The sequence below is a fragment of the Zonotrichia albicollis genome, chromosome Z, assembly GCF_047830755.1.
Source record: "Zonotrichia albicollis isolate bZonAlb1 chromosome Z, bZonAlb1.hap1, whole genome shotgun sequence".
NCBI classification, from domain to species: Eukaryota; Metazoa; Chordata; class Aves; order Passeriformes; family Passerellidae; genus Zonotrichia; species Zonotrichia albicollis.
The window spans coordinates 46499174-46521567 of NC_133860.1; the positions used below are offsets into that span (position 1 = coordinate 46499174).

General features: G+C 36.4%; 1 protein-coding gene across 13 annotated transcripts in view; it reads left to right on the forward strand.

The window, feature by feature from the left end:
* The window catches only part of KDM4C (lysine demethylase 4C), a 246689-nt gene that overhangs the window by 43459 nt on the left and 180836 nt on the right, over positions 1–22394 (forward strand). For all 13 annotated transcript variants that reach the window (XR_012578316.1, XR_012578319.1, XR_012578318.1 and 10 more), the window contains 2 exons: positions 1154–1257; positions 5621–5758. Coding sequence is in view for 8 of the 13 variants with exons in the window: in XM_074533711.1 (XP_074389812.1) it covers positions 1154–1257; positions 5621–5758 (242 nt within the window). In the remaining 5 variants the exon portion in view is untranslated. The remainder of the gene's footprint in view (positions 1–1153; positions 1258–5620; positions 5759–22394) is intronic.

Consider the following 22394-nt stretch of genomic DNA (forward strand, 5'->3'; position numbering starts at 1 on the left):
GTAGGTTCTAAGTTTTGACTGCTATCATTTATGTTATAGGCATTAATTGTGAAAAAATTGGTTGAATTTTTTTGCTGGAGTCTTATAATTATGGGCTAGTTTCTTTTTCTTTGGTCAGTGAAGCCACATGTATGTAACTGTACCTATCAAATAGTACTTTTTGAAACTTGAAACATTATTTGCAATTCAAAGAAAGAGTAAAGAATTCATGCTTCTTGTTGGTGAGAGAAAAAAAATATAAGAATGATGAATTTTAGTAAAATTTGATCTTAGGGCAGCTTAGCAGGCTTCTTAGTACATTGACCAGCACAAGTCTACATTATACTTTTGCTGTTTAAGTGCTGCTTAACCTAATTTCTGAGAAATCAGAAAAATGTTGTTCTTCCAGTACTGGTGAGTGTGCTAGATTGAATGTACATAGAGTGTAACAATTATAATAGGATAACTTTTAGATTGTTCTGTGGTTTTAGGGTGATTAGTGGACATAATAGATAACTCACGAGAGTGAAGAAATTAAATCTAACATTAGAGACAAAGCTACATATTATGGAAAATTGTTATTCATTTCTTTTTCTCAAGGCATTAAAAAAATTCAGATGATTGTTTGAAAATGATTTTTTTAAAATAATTGAGTAAACATATTTTTCTAATAATTAAAGTGCTTCTGTGAATGATGAACTACCATTTATGTGAGAGGAATACAACATATTGTACAAAGTTAGGAAGTTGTATTTCTTACTGTAGGGATAGTTTGTTAGTGCAAGGTAAACCTAGTCTTCATGGAATCCTTCTAAAGTTATTTACTGCAATGGATTTTCTTGTGTGCAGAATGAGCATTAACATAAAAAAAGCTTCTGGAAGCAATGTATTTCTCTAAAGGGTAGGAAAGTATGCCTAAATGTACAGGTCTGCATTTATTCTATTATTTCACGTCTTAACAAACAAGGAAGACCCTGTAGCCCCTCCCCCTGGAAAGCAGTGGAAAAACTTAGGAGATGCACTTGATTTTTGTGAAATCTGTCAGAACCTAAGAATGACATGGTAAAAAATTCTAAAGCAAGTTTTAACAGTATTAAATATTGAAAAATATTACAAAGATTTCCTATCTGATTTCATGGGAATATGTACAGCTTTGCTTTTCTTGCCTCATTAGGGTTCTTTCCGAGCAGCTCTCAAGGATGTGATGCTTTTCTTCGCCACAAGATGACTCTGATTTCTCCCTCAATATTGAAAAAGTATGGAATTCCTTTTGACAAGGTACATTAATGTTTCTTTTTAAACTCTACTTTTATGAATTGAGTTAGATTGTGTTTAGTATAAACATTGTTATAGTAAAGGTAAGAAAATTTTAATTTGTTTTTAGATAGTGGCTGCATGAAACTTCTAATAGTGTTGAAACTTCTAATAGTTTTAGTTTTGGCATTAAACACTTGTAGCCATGACAGCATTTCTGTGTTTTTTTTTTTTTTTCTAAGACATTACCAACATTTCTTATTTTTAATTTATTTTCATGGTAACTTTGATGTGATTTTCTGTTGACTGAAAGACTTCTTGACTTCTTAACACAGTTACAACTTTGTTAAGTTGTATATGTAATATTTTAACATGAGTATTTAATTTCTTTGTCTGTATGTTGCTTTTCTGAGGCAGTTAAATGTAACTTTATCATTATAAGGGTCTAAAAGGTTTAAGGTGGAATAAAACCAAAAGGACTTTTACTTAATCTAAAATATATTTTAATTGGCAGAATAAATCTTTGATAAGCGCATTATACAAACAGAAACTGAGAAGAATACCTGTCTTTCTTCTTTGCGGATGAATTTAATACATAGCTGCTTTTAAAAACATCTGAAATATTCACTTTCTTTTGCTTTCTCCAAGATTGTTTTTCAATTTGGACTTCATGTAGGTGCCAGCTAATAAAATATTTTCAATGCATTGCTTTTATTTTTAAGTGTGCTTATTTTATACACTTTGTAAATTCTAAAGTTTTAAATTCTGGAGTTCTGTAAACCTACTTAGAAGACTAGAACTTGATTCGGAAGGTCCCCTGCCACAATATCTGTTTATTTTAATACTGAGTTTTCAAAGGCTTTTGATCATTAAAGGGCCTATGATTCCTGGTTTCCCATTGTTCAGATTGTTTTAAGTTGTTCAGGAAAAACAGGCAATATACATTTTTTTTCTCAGTTTATTCCCACTGCAGTGTGGTTGTGTAAACTATCCTTGCCACACACCTTGCTTATTACTGTGTTTCCTGTTTTTGTATATGAGCTATTTATTCATTGATATGATGTGGGTGTGTGTATAACTTTGCTTAACTTGTTCCCTGGCCTAAAATACAGGAGAATACAGTGCTTCCTGTCTGGTTTAGTTGATGTTTTTCTAACAGTATTAAAAAAAAGGAAATAAAAAAAGAAAATAATATTTTATGTCCAGTTTTGCCCATCTGGAAGCTAGACACCGGACAGGTGTTTGCTCACTCCTCTTTGGTGAGATGGGGTGAGAACTGGAAGGATAAAAGGTAGAAAACTTGTGGTTTGAGACTGAGACAGAGACAGTTTAATAGGGAAAGGGAAAGCTATTCACACAAGCCAAGCAAAACGAGGAGTTAATTCAGTGCTTCCCATGGGCAGACAGGTGTTCAGCCATTCCCAGGAAAGCAGAGCCCTGTCACGCATAACAGTGACTTGGCAGGACAAATGTCACCACTCCAAACCATTGCCCTGCCTTCTTTTTTTCCCAGCTTTATGTACTGAGCAGGATACTGTGGTCTCAGCGGTCCTGTCTGTGTCCCCTCCCAACTTCTTGTGCACCCCCATTCTCCTCACCGGTGGAATGATGAGGGGAGTAGAGAAGGCTGTGTAAGACATGCCCAGCAAGAACTGGGACATCTCTGTTATCAATCCTATTGCCAACATAGATGGGATAAAGACACAGATGTGCTTAATGCCTTTTTGGAACATCACTTCACTTTTCATGCTTAAATCAATGTATGTGTAAAATTGAAGAAATGGAGGCATTTAGAATGATACTGCCTGCCTCAGAAAGCAAGCTTTTTTGAATAAATTACTCATAAAATAAGTAGTTTGTTTTCTGAATGATTTATTATCATATGGAAATGTAGCTGCATTCAGTTTTTGTAATATATAGGTAAATATACTGATTCCCTTCATAGCCTTGTGCTTTATCATGAAATGTCAGGTGAAACTTTCCAAGCTGGATGGTTTTATAACCATATTTATAGTTTTGGATTTACAGAACATTACTCTGAACAGTGTAATTTTCAGTGGCTGGTGTTTAAAGTAGCATATTGCAGAATGTCAGCATACTTTTTTTCAGTATGACACATTTGAGGTGGGGTAAGACAGTTGATCTTTGTATTTTGGTGTCTTGGTTATTACTGTATTTCAATGTAGAGGATAATAATCCTCTAAAAGGTGGGAGGGGGAAAGAAAAAAAAAGTGCTACAAACAGTTAAATATTTAAGTTTGGTTCTATCGCCTAGTCTTCGGAGGAAGCAGACTGTACCCAAGTGTAATTGTAATTAATGGGATTCACTGAGAAAGTGAATATAGAGAACCAGGCTGTGATCTCTCATGGCTCAAAGTGATAGGAGTGGAAATGTGCTGAATGCTGATAAGTCAGCCTACGCCTACCAGGTGGCAGCTGAACTGCTGCTTGTTGTAATAGAACACCTGCTAAACTGTCAGCAGTGGGAGGGTGTATTGAGATAAATTTTGGAATCGTTAGCGTTGAGAATAATCTTTCTTAAACATTCCCGCAGCAATTGTTGAAGTGCTACAGTAATAGTTACAATATATGCAACTATGTGTGCATTTGCATGTATATACTAAATATGGATCCACAAAAAATTTAACCATGCAAAATGTAAGATCCGTTTTTTTTCTCTAGCCTTGATGGCTATTTTTCTTGTTTTCCTGTCTTTCCTTCATCCCTTAATACAATCAGAAATAGACCTCTTTGAAGTGCTAACCCCATGTGTTCTTGCACTGGGCAAAAAAACACAAAAAGAATTTATAAAATTTTAAAATAACAATTTTGAAGAAGATTGTAAAAGCAGAAATTGAATGTAAGATACCTATACCAGTGGAAAGCTGAGGTTTAGGACATGACATTAAAAAGAAAAATGTTTGAATTGTAAATTTTAATTTTGGTGACTGTTTAAAATTTGACCCTTCATTTTTGTGATTTTAAGTCATAAGGATATGCCTCTAAAAAGAGTCATATTTGTCCTTGTAGTTTTTCTCACTGTATTGCTTATGCAAAGCATTGCCACACACCCAACACAATCTATTTAGACTCTGAGAAGTCTCCTTATTTTTCTGTAATAAACAAGTGCATATGTTGAATAGTCATCAGTCACTGCTCAGATTATTTGCTTCATTTAAATAGATCTGTTTGCTTTTCAGTGGGTCTGTTGTCTGATGTGTTTTTCACATAAAATGTGTATCAAACAGAGCATGGAGAATCTCTTTTAAGTATTTACTTCTGTATAATCTACTTTATTCATTAACTCTTATCAGATAATTTGGAAGACAGTGTGCTGTTTCAAGTCTTTGACTAGCCTGTCCTTGATAAAGTCTCTGGAGGTCTGACTTAAAGAGATTAAAGCTGTCACTGTGTGGAGAGAATATTAGTGACTGACAAGAAGTGCTGTCTCCTCTTTCTCCGTATAGGAGAGCAGCAGTCCATCCTAGTGTAGGAAGATGAGATTTCTCTCTTGAAAGAGAGTAACCTGACTAGTGATTTGTTTATGTTAACACACATTTTTTTGTAGTTTACTCTAGAAGCTTTTCAAGTCTTGTAACACTAGTTGAGATTTTGGTTATTTTTGTATATACAAAATATAATTACTGTGCAGTGAGTTTTAGGGTGGCTTTTTCTTTTCATTTTTTGTTTTCTGCTTTCTGTAATATCTTGTTGATCCAGTGGTCTTTGCATGTTTTCTTTTGGTTGTAGTCCTTTGAAGTTATCCTTGCTCAATCTTTAAAACAATATCAGAATTCAACTGTAGTCCAGCTTTTCGTCTTTTAGAATCACCTTTTATCCCCCTTTAGCTATTTGGAATTCTTACCAATAGTTCCAGAGTGCTCCTGCTCTCTAAAATTTTGCCTAAAGAGAAAGAGGGGAAGGACAGTGGCAGCTTAAAATTTGTGTTTTAATAGCTTTATCTTGGGACATTTTGCACAACATTTAGTCATGGCAATTGTGGCTATTTTGATCCAGCCTGTCTTTGCTTCCTCTCAGCCAATGAGAATGGTATCTTCTTCATAATGTGTTTTCTAGTTATTTTCAAGTTTTATTACCAGTGAGTCTCTGTTCCAAGATAACCTTCTTTGAGTTCTTTCTGAATTTGTTAATTATTGCACCTAGCTATGTATTTTAGCATAAAGAACATTGTCACAAATATACTTTCTGTTTAAATTAAATCTCATCTCTCTGCAAGGTAAAAGAAAAAAAAATGTTTTAGTTAGTTATAAAGGAGTATATAGTTTTCTTTGCTGTAGGACTAGAAATGCTTTGTAATGTGGTTCACGTTGAGGTTTTTTTTTTGAGTTTATTTATTTTGGCCTTTAATTTTTTTTTTTTATTGCAGGTTACCCAAGAGGCAGGAGAATTTATGATCACATTCCCATATGGATACCATGCAGGGTTTAACCATGGATTTAATTGTGCAGAGTCAACAAACTTTGCTACTGTTCGATGGATTGATTATGGAAAAGCAGCAAAATTGGTAAGTAAGCAGAAAATTCATGTGTAAGGAAATATTTCCTGTGGTTATTTCTTTGTGAGAATCTCAGGAAGGTGATGAAAAAGGGATAACTATTAGATAGTACATCAAACTGCCATTGAAATTTAATTTATAGTTGTTTTTTTGATAGTAGGGATTATACTTCCAGCAATATATATTCCTCTCAGTAGTCAGTTTTGTTTGCAGCTTAATGTATTTATTATTCTTCAAAATCAATTCTGTTTTTGGATGTTTTTAAGTTGAAGCTACATACACTGAGGTTAATATTTGTGAAGACAACAGACTTCTGCTCTTAAATCTTCTTTAGTCTTTACTGTTTGTGGAAGCACTTTAGTTTAACTAGGAATTTTGATACCTGGAAAGAAACATAAATAGTGAAACTTCAAATAAAGTTTAAAGAAACAAGTTCAGTTTGTCTCATCGTAAATCTGATCAGAAAACTTGTAGTACAAGATAATAAAGCAACTGTTTGAGGTGTGTATAACTGAAGATATTTTAGATTGAAATCTTGTTCTGTGGTGTGCATATCTTCCTTTTTTTTTTGGTGTACAGCATAGAATCATAGAATCTGTAATATTAGAAAAAAATTCCAAGATCTCTGTCCAGCCTTTGACTGAAGACCAATGTATCAACTAAACCATAGCGCTAAGTGCCACATTCAGTTGTTTCTTGAACGCATCAAGGTATGGTGACTCCACTGCTTCCCTGACCTATCTTTCCAATGCCCGACCACCTTTTCAGTGAAAAATTCTTCCTGATGTCTAGCCTGAACCTCCCCTGGTGTGGCTTGAACCTGTATTTTCTCATACTGTCATTTGTTGAGTGGGAGAAGAAACTAACCCCCAGCTCACTACAACGTCCTTTCAGGTTGTTGTGGAGATTGACAAAGTCCCTGTTGAGCCTCATTTTCTCCAGGCTAAACCCTCAGCACTCCTCACAGGACTTGTACTTGAATGTCTTCACCAACTTCATTGCCCTTCTCTGGTCTCACTCCTGTGCTTCAATGTCTTTCCTCATTGGCTCATGCTCAGCTGCTGTCACCAGCACCCCCAGGGCCTTTTCCTGGGGCAGCTTTGCAGCCACTCTGCCCCAGCCTGTGGCACTGCCTGGGCTTGCTGTGACCCAAGGGCAGGACCCAGCACTGGGCCTTGTTGAACCTCTCATCACTGGGCCCAGCCATGATCCAGCCTGTCCAGATCCCTCTGCAGAGCCTTCCTGCCCTCCAGCAGGTCAGCACTCCCACCCAGCTTGGTGTCATCTTCAAACTGACTGAGGGTGCGTGCACTCAATCCCCTTGTCTAGATAATTGATAAAGCTATTAAAACAGAACTGGCCTCAGACTGTGCTCTGGGGAACCCCAGTTGTTAATGACCATCATCTGGATGTAACTGCATCTATTACCACTCTTTGTTCCAGCCATACAGATGATTTTTTGCTCAGTGACGTGTGTGTCTGTCCAAGCCATGAACTCCTAGTTTCTCCAGAAGAATGTTGTGAGAGGCAATATCAAAGGCTTTGCTGAAGTCCAGGCAGACTTCAACAGCTTTTGCTGTATCCAGTCCATGTATGCTCATTAAATGAGATACTGTTGGTACAGCAGGACCTGTCTTCTACAAAGCTCTGCTGGCTGAGGGCCCGATCTCCTGGTTGTCCTGTATGTGCTGTGTGATCATAATTACGATAATCTGTCCAATAACCTTTCATGGCACTGAGGTCAGGCTGACAGGCCTGTGGTTCCCTCGACAGTTCTTTTTGATGGACATGACACCGGCCAACCTCTGGGACCTCCCCAGTTAACCAGGACTGGTGAAAAATGGTGGAGAGCAGCCTGGTGAGCTCTTCCACCAGCTCCCTCACCCTCCTGTGGGTGAATCCCCTCTGGTTCCATAGACTGAGTGAATGTCGAAGTGGCATAGCAAGCCACTAACTATTTTCTCCTCGATTACAGGGGATCTGTTCTCCTCCCTGTTACCAGCTCAGGGCCTAGTTGCTGTGGGGAAGCTTTCTGACTGAGGCGAAGGCGGCATTAAGTACCTTAGTCTTTTCTTTAGCCTGGGTGACAATGTTCTCCTCTGCCAGCAGAATAGCGGGGAGATTTTCCGTGGCTGTCCTCTTGTTGTTGATGTATTTATAAAAACAATTTCTATTGTCTTCACATCAGTGGCCAGTTGTAGGTTTCTCTCTACAGGACCTCATTACATCCTTATACTCTTCAAGAGATGCCTGCCACCTTTTCCAAAGGTCATAAACTCTCTTCCTTTTCACTGAGTTCCTGTGAAAACTCCCTGCTCCCTGTTCAGCCAGGCCGCCTTCTTCCCCACCATCTGGTCTTTCAACCCATAGGGATGCTCCTGAGCCTTCAGGACTGTGAAGGAGACTCTTTGAACCAGTGTCCTGAATAGGCCAGAGTTGGCCCTCTAAAGTCAAGGGTGGAGGTTCTACTGAACCCCTTCCTTACTTTACCAAGAATTAAAAACTCTTATCATTGTGCCCAAGACAATCCCCTTCCACCGCATCTCTCACCAGCCTTTCTCTGTTTGTAAACTGCAAGTCTAGCAGGACCTCATTCCTGATAGGCTCTTACCAGTTATGTCAGGAAGTTACTTCCCATGCTTTCCAGGAACTTTACATAGAGTGCCTTCTTTGTGCTGTATTGAGTTTCCAGTAGACATCTGGCAAGTTAAAGCCTCTCATAAGAACAAGGTGCAGTGGTCATGAGATTACTTCTCCGAGCTGCTCACAGAATATTTTGTCCAGCTCTTCATCCTGGTTGGGTCTATAGTCGAGTTCCACCATGATGTTTGTGCTGTTAGCCCCCTGAGTCTTACCCATAGTTGTTCAGCCCTATCCTAACCTTGAGCTCTATGCTGTCAAAATACTCCCTAATCAGAGAGTCATTGCTTCTACTTCCTCCCTTGTACATTCTGAGAGCTTGTAGCCTGATGGATGTACAAGTAATGAAGTAAATGCAGAAAATAAAAAAAAAGTGGGCAATTTATTCAGCAGAAGTTTTTACAGTTTTTCAGTATTCTCTGATTTTAATGATAAGGCTTATAAAAGCCTTGGCTTGTATGACTCAGAAGAGGTTTCAATCCGAGGCATTTTCTTCATTGACTTGTTCTCAGTTGGAAAAAACCTTTCTAGTAGACATCTCCTTAATGTATTAGTTAATACAATGATATGGAGTAAAGGGCAAAATCAGCTGTTCTGGTTTAACAGTCTAGTAAAGAGAGTGAACTCTTAGTAGACACTGGAGACTGAGAAACACCTTCATGATTTGGTCTTTTGCGTAGAATCCTGCTAGAAATGGTGTTCGTATTGGAGCGAGGCTGCTGATGGTGAGGCATGCAGTGGTTGTGGGTAGTATTTTTTGGAGTCCTCCTATTTTTCGGGTATCTTGTTTGCCGTTTAGGCTGTGAATGATGGAGCTTGAACGTAGGAAGAGCATATATTGTAAAAAAATATTGAAAAAGCTCTAAACATATCTAACGTTCAGACTGGTGTCTACCTTTAGGAATGTTGTGTTTAATAACCAACAGGTAAGGTTACAACTATAAAGTTAATTTTCAACTCTAAAATGTATTTGACAACCTATGCATTTGATAACTTGAAACTTCTTGAAAACTTAATAGGAATAGTACAATGAAACAAAATCAAGAGATCCATAGCTGCACAAGAGTTGAATGTGGCAGGTAGAACTGCCTTGGGTTTTAAAAGATTTGAACGTCATGGCAGCTCTAAAATTAATTCAGCTGAACTTAAGGAATAGCAGACTGCATCTTCAGATGCAGCAAAAGGTGAGGTGGTGCTCCCTGCAGGTTTCTTCCTTTCAGTGTTCTGGCTTCATATTTCTTAGATTTTGAAAAAGTAGTCTACTATTTGGTGGACAGCTTCCCCCAGTACAAACTGTTAAATGTTTTATGTCTCCAGAATGCATCTCTACTATTGTATTATACTGTAAATTTAATGTCATCTTTAAATTCAGCAGAGTTAGATAATTTTAAAGCTAATGTAATTGTGTTTCTTTACGCCACCCCAAAAGTGATACTGAAATTTTGAAATTTTAGCTAGGAAATCTTTGCATATGCACTCTAAATATATTGTCAAAACTCTCTAGTGTATGGATGAAACCTGTATCTTAGGACACTGAATTCTATGATTTGTGGCTGTTGCATGTAGGGAGCAGTATTGTGCATATGTAATACAAGAAATCAAAGTTTTTCTCTGGTGTCTGCAGTTAAATTGTAATGCCTACAAGTTTAAAAGGTGTCGAAGAAGTAATAACTAATCTCCCTCTGCAGAGAAATCTTAGATACCATTGTCAAGTATGAACTGCAGTTTCTTTGGCAAATGGTCAGTGTCCTTCAAGTTATTTGCTTAATTCTTACCACATACTACCACAAGAATGAGAATGGAAGTTTACTTTTCTTCTCTTTTCTAAATGAAAAAGAACATGCTAGAATGTACTATTTTTAGGTAGGATTTTTTAAAAATAGAAATGTGTATGAAGAAGAGAACTAAAGGAAGTGTGGTGAACTAGTTCTCCCTAAAAACTTACTAGTATTTAATGGCATAGAAATAGGATAAACGAGAGAGGAAATATTAGAAAATCATAAAATTATTTACGTTGGAAAAGACCTTTAACAGCTGGACTCAATGATCTTAAGCTCAGCTTTGCCAAGGTCACCACGGAAGCATTCCTAAAGGGTCACATCCACAGGTCTTTTAAATACTTTCAGGATGGTGACACAGCCATGTCCTTGGGAAGCCTGGCCAATACCTGACAACACCTTCCATGAGGAAATGTGTGATAATACCTTATCTAAAGCTCCCCTGGTGCAACTTGAGACCACTTCCTCTTATCCTATCGCTTGTGACTTAGAGAAAAGCCCAACCCTCACCTCACTTTCAGGTGCTTTCAGGCAATGGTAGAGAGGGAGAAGGTCTTCCCTTATGACAAATTATCTGACAGAATTTACGTGGTACCACTGCATTACCAGTAGCTGAAATAGTTACTTTGAACAAAAAAGACTTAGTGAGACAACATCAGATCAATCTTTCTGAATGAGTTCAGGTAAACTAAATGTTAAAGTTCAAAACCTGATGTTTAAAGCTACCACTTAGAGCTGTCTGCCACCAGTATTTGCATAGACCTCTGTGAACTCAGCTAGCTGAATTTCTGCAGCTTTTCAGTCCAGTGTTAAGGTACGTGGCAAATGCCTATAATTAGCTCCACAGCCAGGCTTTCATCTTATCTCCCTTTCAAGATTTCCAGTAGCCTTCACTTTACATGGCTTCTCCTTCACATGCACAGATGCAGACATAAATTGCACATTTCTCACTGGATGCTCATAAGAAAATGCATGTATATCACCTTGGCTTAAATTTATTTTAAACTTTCTTTTCAAAGTGCTAATAGTCCTAACAAAGAGAGGGGAAGAAACCAAAGTAATAGCGATAAATCCTAGCACAGGATTTATGGCCTCAGTTGATACAGCCAGCCTTTCATTCTGCATTGCTCTCGACATAGGCAGTTCTATCAGCGGGCAACTCCCTTGCCAGAAAATGATTTTGTGAGCATTTGAGTTTGAGACTGTTTCAGTGCTGCACAGATGCTAGCTCACAGGGAGAAGCTCCACAGCAAGTTACAGGATGCCCAAGGAAGTTACAAGGTCCTGCTGCACTTTAGTAACCATCCCATCAGCTTCAGAAGGTAGTGTTGGCAGCTTCTGAGGCAAGTGGAGCAAAAAATACCCACACTGTTTGGGGACTATATGAAGGCTGGATTTGCTAAGGGGACAAAAGATAAATTCAAGTAAAATCGAGTTATTTTCTGTAAATACTTAATATTCCATAATAATAAAAAAAAGAAAAATAATTTAATTTTGTATAACTATACTCTTTCTTGGTTGCAGTGTTTCTCTAGAAAACCATGAGTATATCTACAATTAGTTTTTTTATCACAACATTTGATAACTTCCTGAAGGTGTTAATTAAAAAGGTTAAAAGTTGGTATCTCGAAAGAATACCAATATTTTAGTCAGTTTTATTTTCAGGTCCAGTAACTTCATTTAAAAGGAAACGCAAATAATCCCAAACCAAAACGCGCACAATCTTGCAGTCTCATTTGTCATTCTTTGGGACTACTGATACTGCGGCTGACTTGTGTTTTCTTTATGTGTAAAGTGCAAGAATTTTAATTAAAAATAATGTTTTGTATCCTGTAGTTCCTCAGTATTGTACTGCAGAAATTGTGTGCATCAGCAAAATGCAGTATTATCTAGGTCAGTTCATTGCTGTATTCTCCTTAGAGAATATTCTGTACTGATGACTGATTATTTGTCTTCCTACAGGAACACTCTTATTTTTTTATAGAGTAATTGCTAATTGCTTACAGATGGATTTCTGTCTAAGAAAAAGAAAAAAAGAAATACAATCAATATCTTTCATTGATTTTGTGGGAAAAAAAATCCAACAAAGATTTTTGTTAAAGTGGTAGTAAATATTTAGGCTATGTGATGATGCTGCTTTCCAGCATGTAATGAGATGTTGTTAAACGTCACATGCAAGTGTTAAATAAGAGATATTTTTAAAAATCACATGCAAATGTTAAATTAGAGATATTTTTGACCCTTGGTATTGGACACTTAGATTAAACAGACCATGAATGCTATTTCCAGCAATGATTTTCTGTCTTTAAAAATGCTCAACTTATGGTCTTGCTTTCACTGTGTGTCTCCTAACTACCTGTAATATTTGAACCCTGATAGCAGGGATGTGTCCTCCAGCTTGTTTTCTAGAGTTTGTGCAAGAATGTCATGGTTTTAAACCCAGCAGGAGATGAAAAAGCGTGCAGATATTCATAAACTCCACTTCTCTTCCTCCCCAACCCAGTGGAATGGGGAAGAGAATCAAAGTAAAACTTGCATGTTGAGGTAAAAATAGTTTAAAAATTCAAAATAAAGTATAATACAGTAGTAATGGTTAGTGATAATAAAAAGGGAAAAATCAAGTGGTGCACAATGCAATTCCTTACCACTCACTGACTGATGCCAGACCCCTCTTGCTTCAGCAGAGGGGTCTGGCATCAGCAGAACCCACACCAGCCCTTTCCAGGTAGCTCCCCCCAGTTTATACCCTGGACATGATGTTCTGTGGTGTGGAATATTCTTTTGGTCAGTTCTGGTCACCTGTCCCAGCTGTGCTCCCTCACAGTTTCTTTTGCTCACCTCCTCACTGACGGAGCACCAGAAAAGAAAAAAAAAGTTCATTAGCTTGGGATAAACACAACTTAGAAAAACTCCAAACATCAGTGTGTAACAAGGATCCTCACTCTGAATCCAAAACACAACAGTGGAGCAGCTACTGAGAGTAGGTAAATTCTATCCTAGCTGAAACCAGAACAAAGCTTTGGGACAACATCCTAAAAGAAATACTAGGTGGCACCTCCAGTGTGCTGTTTGCTGCAGCTCAGCTACTGGTTTTAGCTTGCTTTTGAACAAAATCAAGTTGTACAGAATTGAGTAGAAATAAAATATAAGGAATCCAAACAACCTTCCAAACCTCCTAGCTCCAGAGAAGAAACAGTGTAGTTCTTGCTGTCTTTTTCCATAGGCAAGAACACACAGGAAGAGAAACAGTAGATCCTGGTGGAAAGAACAAATCAGTCACCCTGTCCTTAAGATGCTTGGCAAAAGGATGTGGTGCAGAGGGATATTAGTGAAGTGCTGGTGAGTGGATATGTCACAGTTTACTGAAAGAAAGGAAGGTAGTGTTTGTGCTAGATACAAGTGTAGTTGTGTTGTTCTGTCAGGATGAGAGGTACTCTTCAGCTTTAGATACTCTTAATAATTTTAATAATCCTATAATTTTCATTTGCTGAATGCTGTTTATTGTTGAAAAAGATAATTGAGTGGTATGAAATAGGAGCAGCTAGGAGGTTCCTTCAGGCTTCTGTGAATTTTCTTGTTTTCCTACATTTATTTGAGTAGGCTGGCAATGTGTGGCTTCATGAAGCGCATTTTTGAGTTTCCTTACGCCAGTGGATTTTGCTACTGCTGATAAAGCAGATGAATCAGTGGCTATTAGCTTGTATGTTTTCTAGGTATCTGCTTTGATTTGTGCTGAGTAGGTAACTTGTGTGGGGAAAATAGGTGGCTGTTAGTTATCGGTATTGGTGATGGTGAATAGAAATGTTTGCACATCATTCTTTGTGTGTACAGGAGGCTGTGATTTGGTTATGGCTCTCTAATTCTTCTCTACACAGTTATGATTATTTTAGTTTGTTTACTTTCATTTTCCTCTGGTTACTGTTTTAGCCCCCCTCAGTCCCCTGTGTCTTGGTTTAACCCCATCCTGAAACAAAGCGCTTTCTCCCCTCAGCCCCTGGTAGGATGTGGAGGAGAATTGGGGGAAAAAAAAGTTTCTGTGGACTGAGATAAGAACAGTTCAATAATTGAAATAAACTATTATGGTAATATAGTAAGAATTAAATATGGCACAGGAAGAGTGAAAGGAATAAAACCCAAGAGAAAGTTGTTGACTGACGCCAGATTCTTCTCACAGGCATGACTAGCCTCTTCTCGCCAATTCCCATCAGTTTATACTCTGGGCATGACATTCTGTGGTGTGGAACATTCCTTTGTCCAGTTTAGGTGAGATGTTCTGGCCATGCTCTGTCCCGGCTTCTTGTGAATCCTCTTGTTGTAAGAGAATGGGAAACTGTAAACTCCTTGATGTTTAGAGTAATTGCTACTGAGCAAAAATCAAAACACATGGTATGTTATCAACATTATTCTCATACTGAATCCAAAACACAGCACTGTACTGGCTACTAGGAAGAAGCTATTCTATCCCAGCTGAATAAAGGACCCCTGTCTGTTGCTTTTCCAGATTCTTGTCAGGGTCTCTCAGCTCTCAGACATCCCCTGTCCATGCTTTCACAAGCTTTCAGAGGAAGTCCTGATATTTCACAATACTGCTCTTGCAGTATAGTTGCTTACTATGTCTGTTTTGTGGGACCACTTGGTGACTTTCACTGAGTATAAATGTATGTAAATTTTACTGCCTGCTCTCAGGGATAGCGTCACACTAGGTGATTTTACTAGTCAGTGTAATGATTCTTTTGTACTGCAGCTCCTTTTAAGACGTGATTTGTTTTCAGATGTTGATGCTGGTAAGCTTTTTGTTGTTTAGCTGATATGTAGAACCTGAGAATCTACCAACCTTTTCTACTTGAAACTAGGGGTACTTAAGTATTATTGCTCTCTTTCATAAAATTAAGTCAGTAATTACTCGTGCATTCTTCAGTGGTAGCTGCTTAGCAGGTGTTTTCTGTGGATAGGTTGGATCAAAGTGCTGGCCTGCAGGTTGTATTTTTCCCTTTGGTGGGATGAAGTGCAGTTGTTTTGATGTTAGGTTTGATGGATTTGTTTGCCACTGCATTCATTAGCTTCACATCAAAAAACTGACAGGCTGTTAAATGAAACTTTGGCTTAGATTTTCAGCTTGACTGTTTCAAGACCTATGTGAAGATATTTTGTTTTTGTGCTGCTGCAGCCTCAAGCAGTTATGACTGTTTCAAAAAGAAGAAAATTTAATATCTTGATTTATCTGGGTACAAGACTCATTGTCTTGAAGATAGCTATATCCAGCTTATGTTATCCAAACAATATATTTATTTGAAAATATATATTGAGACACAATATATATGATTTAACTGATTTTATCAGAGGAGAAATTATATTTACTGCACAAAAATGCTTCCACCTCTCAAAATTTATTGAGGTATTTTTTTTTCAATGAGGATTATGTTTAGGTTGCTTTTGTGCAATAAAATGTCTGTTCAAAATGAAAAAATAATCCAACTCAAGTGGACCATTTTATTTTTCAAATGTGGGTGAGTAAAATTTAAAGATACAGGTTTAAAAACTCTCCCTACCCCAATTGCAGTGTTTTAGTAGTGAATGTCAGAAATAGCTATGTACATATGCTCATGAGTTATTACTCTATCAACTTATTTTATTATTTTGGTTTTCAAAACTTTTTTAAACACTACATGTCTATAAATTTGATAGCAGTCTGCAACAATACCAGCATCATTCATGCTGTACAAATCAATGTTTTTACTTGCTAGATCATAATTAGCCACCTTATATCTTTGACTTGTTTGCTGATGAAATTTTACAGGTTTTCTGGAACCAGACATGCTTTCCATTTCTGGTCTGGATTGTTAGTACGCTACTTCAGAGCAAATCCTGTGCATTCTGCATTTTGACATTTCACTTCATAATCACAATGCCTCTCTCAGCTTTGCAGTTGTCATGGAATTTTATCTTCTATATTTTCTTTATTTCTTTGACATTGTTCTCTTACTTATTTTTTTTTGCACCTTACTGCCATCATTTAGTGCCTCTGTTTAATTCTTACATCACAAATTCATAATTTCCACAGAACAGTAGCTATTAAAATTTCCCACTTTAAAATTTATTGCTGAAATGGGAGATTGTCAGTCTCCCACAGGGATGTAACTTGCACAGTCTTGGATTTCTAGTACTGTGACATTTTGAATTAAGAATTAGGTTTCAGAAGTCGAAAGGAATAGTAATAATCACAATACTTTTTACCTGTTTTTGTAGAATAACATTCTACTGTTGTTTTGAACCGTCCCCTTTAGGCAGAACATTTAATTATAAAATCATATGAAATCTCATAGGGTGTTGTTCCTGTGTTCCCACAGTCTGAGCTATGTTATGTGCAAGTACTGATGTTGTCTGTGATGTGTAGTGTATTCTGTGGTTCCGAAATTCTCCTGTATTCTTGTGAGTCTTTTTCAACTGTATACCACAACTTTTTTCTGTGTGATATAAAGTACATGTAAGTAGCATTATGCATGTATATTTCTGGCACAGGGCTCTCATGCAAGCGGCTGCACTATTTATTAAATAAAAGTTGACCAAGAAAACTACCACTTCTTTCTCTTATGCAGTTTTTGATGAAGTAAGGAGAGGAGAATTCTGTAAACATCTAAAATGTTGGAGTACATTCTGACAACTGTGAGTGAGTGGAAATGATGGAATCTAATCTTCCTTTTTTTCCCCTAAGTGTTATCCAAGAGGTTCCATTTATCAAAGTAAAAAATGTACCAAGCTGGCATACTTGGATGTTTAGAAGATTTTGTTTTATAGCAACTTGCACTCAACAAGGTGATATTTTTAAAGAAAAAGTCAGTAAATTACAATAAACTTGCTGTTTCGGAGTATAATTTATTTAAAATTTGGAGTAAATCAATGCAGTTTGCCTTTCCTTACTTTTTGTGAGAATGCAGATTATATTTATCCTCAATTTGCTGAGGAAGGAGTTTTGCCACTATGGAAATTTCTCTCTCTATATTAATGTCATAGCCTTTAGAGAGAGATTATTTTCATTCCAGCTTTTTAAAGAAAGTAGAATTTAACTAAGAAATTATTTTCATAAATATGAACTTCACAAGAAGGCTCTTTGGGCTTGAATCACCTGGTGAAACACAGGTGTCTGACACCATCTCAGATGTTTTTCCTTCCTCTGTCTAGTCAGAAGAGTACAAATCTCAGGAATCCAGTATAATATTTAGAGCTCAGTCAGACATCATATATACCAGGATGTGGTTCAGGTGTCAGTGCATGCCTGGTTAACGGAACTGAGTCCCCTATTATTGTATTCCTTTTATTTACACCCTTTGCAAATGTAAAACTCATTCTTGTATCCTTAGAGGAAGTCAGTTCTTTAGCCTTGCTAGATTAATTTAGCATTTTGGCAGTGGGCAGTGACCTATTGTGGCAGGCAAAAAGGTGACTTAAATGTTAGGGTTAAGTTCTCTTTAAACCACCAGCTGCCAGCCTTTCTTATTATAAAGCAAAACATTCAAATACTGCTACTAGTGCTAGTTAGTTACATACTTTCCTTCATTTATTTAATTTGGAACCATTTTAAGTCTGCATTTGAACCGTCCAGGAGTTCAAGATACTAGAAACCATTCTGCTATGTTTCTCCATGCAATTTCAATTGTCTTTGACATGGTTTGGAACTCAAATCTATATTTTATTGTTTTGTTTGTTAGTGGGTTCTGTTTGATTGCTTTTTCTTTGATATTATTTTTCCTTTTTCATCTCTTCTGTATATAGAGATAAAACTTTGTATAAGGATGATTTTTGTTTGGTTAACTAATGTGTCTATTAGGACCTTGCGCACCTCTGCTGGTCCTGCAGTTGGTACTGTCGTAGTACCAACTATAGGAATTGCTAGTTTGGCTCAGGCCAAACATTGTAGAGATAAGCATGTACTTGCAACTTTCCCTCTGTTTTTCTTAGAGTCTCAGGAATATTATCTAAAAATTAAGAAGAGTGGCAGTAGCGTAGATTCGAAACACATGATTTGTTTATTTCCTGCTTCTGAAAGAAACCACTGTAAATATAAATACAGAGTTCAAAATCCTTGACTTAGAATAGTAGAGAAGGCATCTATGACTAAAGAGAAATAATTATATACTCACATCCTGCGGTAACTACACCAGGGTAAATAAAATGTAGACATCACTTCTAGTACCAGTGAGTTGATGTAGCCTAGCAGATACATGAAGCAGGAGCTGAACACAGGAAATGCCTCAGCTGTATTTTTAGTCTCCCCACTGTGCTTGCTAGTTGAATTCATAGACCTTGTTCATATGCTAGTTAGAAATTATAAATCTTTGAAAGTTTTGAAAAGGGTCTTAAATGGACTGTCCAACTTGCCCTTGGTTTGATTTTGGATAAAACCCTCAACAAAACATACCACTATGCTTTACAAAAGGAGGAGAAATAATTTTCTGAAATGTTTTATAGCAAAAAAATGGATTAAGATCGCAGTGCTAGTGTGGTTGTATTCAGTTTTTAAGGTTTGTTTTTCTGCCCGAGGTGTGAACAACTTGTTGCGAAAAAAGGTAGAATTAATCACCTTGGAGGTGTCATCTTTTTCTGATAATATATTGAGTCACCTCTTAATTCAAACAAAATATTAACACAAAAAAAAGCCACATTAAAGTTTTAGAGCAAGGGCACTTCTACATGTTACTAGACCTTGCATTCATCCTGAGAGTGAAATAAGTTACTTTATTCTTTTGTAATGAATGTAATCAAATTAGTGCAGGTAAGACTGACTCTCTGTTTGTTCTCTTTATGTAATATGTTGTCATATGTTCAACAATGTTATCAGATATATTACTATTTTTCAGGTCTTAAAAAAATCTCACTTTTGCCATGTCCCATCCCATGTACTTGCAATTCTGAGGGAAAATTTTGAACTGAAGTTTCATATATTTTAATATATTTATATGTAAAAAACATAGTTTTCCCCAGAAAGCTAGAACTATGCCTGCTTCTAGAAGGCAGTCCAGTTTGAAATATCTAGCAAACACCTGAATGAAAAATTATCTTGTTCCCATTGTGCTTATAGCTGGATTTTCCAAATTATTCCAGTGAAGTTACTTCAGTTACTTATGCTGAGTATGTTAATACAGTTCAGTAAATGCAGTGTTTCACTGGTTTTTTCAAGGTTTTTTTTAAAACAATCACAATATACAAGAAAGACATTAAGGTCTGGATATTTTGATGCATTAGTATGAATGCTGTGGGATGAACCTATGATACATGTGGAGAAGAAATGTAACCTTTATACATTTTTGTTTCCAGTGGATTGAGGAAGACTGTAAAAATCTACTCTTACAGGAGAAATTTACAATAAAGTAACATCACAAAATCCCCTTCTCCGTGTTCTTCTCCCCTTTTTATGTGGGTGATTACAGGTATTGATATGCTGGGATTAGTGTATCAGCCATTAAGTTGTTACTTGGATTATAAGAATCTGTTTTATAGTCTAAGATTGTACAGGATTTTACTAAAAAAAAATCCAGGTAGGTGGCATTTAGTAAGTCTGTTGAATGCCTTTGAAACAGACTGTAAGTTAATAATTTGGCAGATGTTTCTGAAGTTAAAAATTATTCCAGTACTTTCTTGTTAATCAGGTTACTTGTGGGTTTCTGTGTTTTTTACCTGTATGAATGAAATATTTCAACTCAGATGATTTAAATTAATTTTAATGCTGAAATTCAAAATTATGCTATGATATGAAACAATGTGCTGGGTGATGCTGTGTGTTCTGTGAGCCTTATTGGATAGCTGTTTGAGTGAGTAGGGGGTTTTGAGTGAGTCTACATAGAATAAATTCTGGCAAAATCTCCACAAAATTATTCATAGTTACATTCCTTTTTTGTGTGGATGAGATATATAAGTAGAGGTGACTTCAAGTTTTCTTGAAGTTTTGCTGAAGAAATTCCATGGGCTTAGGAACTGTAGAGAATTCTACCTTGGCCAGAAGTGAGTCTTATATATGTTCTCATTTCATGTCTGATTCCCTGTAAGTGTAAGTATAGTTTCAAAGAGGTGATAAAAAGAGGATAAAGAAATAATGTGTTAGATCTTGCGGTGAATACCATAAAGGGAGACTGTTTTCAGTCAGTCACACTGGACAGAAGAATAGGGTGTGGCTGTCAGGGTATATATTTTATACAAGTTTCCTGATAGGTAAAGAAAAGACACTCTTGTTTACTTCAGGGAGGCTAAATCTTACCACAAATAGAAAACCCTCAAGAAGGACAGTATAACAAATACAGATATAATGTATCTGTGATTATAAAGCAAACTACTTGATGGTGGTGGAATTACTAAAGTGCTTTTGTCCTGAAAAAGGCCGTTAAAAATACAAGAGTGTTGTGATAAAGGTCAGATTTTTGAAAAAATACTGAATATTTCTAAAAATAAATGTTTGGTGGTGACATTTTTATTATTTTATGTAGCATCAAGACGACAATAACAAAAAGTAAAAAATGTAAGTGTTGAAGTGGGATTGCCCTACATGGAATATAGCTGCAAAAATATAACAATAATGTAAAAGATATTATGTGTGCTAGAATTTGCAAGGAGTAAGAGCATGATCATTTTCATTTTGCTTGATGTGATTAGAGGTGTTTACAGTTTGAGTTGACTTCAGTGTTACATTGGTTTAACTGAAAGCAGACTTGGTCAAGTAATGTTGTGAACAAATTACACAGGATTTTATTTTTGGAATTTTATTCAAATGAGTGGATTTTTATTCAAATGAACTCATAAATTGTGGGTTTGGCTAAATTTCAAATTTTGAGATAAGGAATATACCCTTCACTTAAGATAGAGAAGTTATCTTGAAGTGAATAAAGATGAAACCAATTGTAAGCTACACTGTATGACTAGATCTATATAGTAGCAACTATCTTCAACTCAATTTCAGACAATCCTCTACCCCAAAACAGAGGAAGAGTGTATATGGAAAAGATGCGGGTCCTATGAAATTGAAGAGAGAAAAAGCAGTGAAGGAAACAGCCATGAGGCATTTTAAGTGTGATCTTGGGGAAAGTGAGACATCTAAAGGACTGAGGGAGGTGTACGTAGAATTTCTGTCGTTGCTATTTCAGTGCTCTTTCTATTTGATCATGGTTGTCTATAGAAGACAAATATTTTTTACCTGCACTCAGACAGATTAGTCTCAAAAAAATAGCTGCTTGCATCATGAATTTAATTTCATACAAGGAGTGGTGTCAAGTTTGTTGAATACCCTGAACAAGAATAAGTAGGGTATTAAAAGTGAAATAGTTAAATTTACGCAAAATCACAAGTGTTTTCTTGAGTTTTTTTTTTTTTTTTTTTTTTTTTTTTTTTAGACTGGACTTCAGCACAGTAACCAGATATTGGACTTTTTTCTTAATGCAGAAATGCTATCAGAGTTTGGGATGTTTGTGCCGTTAAGATCTGACTGTCTTGGTCTTGGTTCAAATCTGGAGAGGAAAAATTTTGAGGTTTTCTCTGAAGCTGTAGCAGGCACATTTAAAATCAAGTTTTCATAGAGTTTGGCTAGAAATGAATAAGTTAGAATTAAGTTGTCAGTAAAGTCCTTGTTTTTGGTAAAGGTTTGTATTCTGCATAATTAAATAGAGTGTAATTGCTGGTGCCTTAATAAAGCAATGATTGGATACGGCCCCTTGTATATTTTTATTGCTATTCACAGCCACTTGTTCCCCACACATCTACAACCTATAATCCTTTTTAAACTTATGTCAAATTCTGGACAGGGCAGTTTGTTTTCTGATAGTTTCATACACAGTCCTGAAGGTCTGGTATTTGAAGGTAAGAATTAGGAACTCAACAGAGGTATGTTTGTTTACAGGGCTTTTCTTCTTGTAATTTGCTTTGCAGTAGCAGTTAAAAATTGTATGCGTTTTACTTGCCACTATTTAAAGTTTATATTATATTTCTATTGTAGTTTATATTATAAAATAGTCTAAGATTGTACAAGACTTGTGTTTCAAGAACATTCTAATTGAATTCTTCCTTATAAAAGTAGTTTTCTTTACAAAATCATTGGTTTATTTGTAATTTTTATTAAGCAGTCCTCTTACCATCTGTTTAAAAAAAGGAAATGCCAAATTAATGTAAAAATGTTACGTGTATTTAAAGGTAGAACAGTCACCAGCAACTCCTTGTACATGACTCAACTGAATAGTTGATAGTGTTTT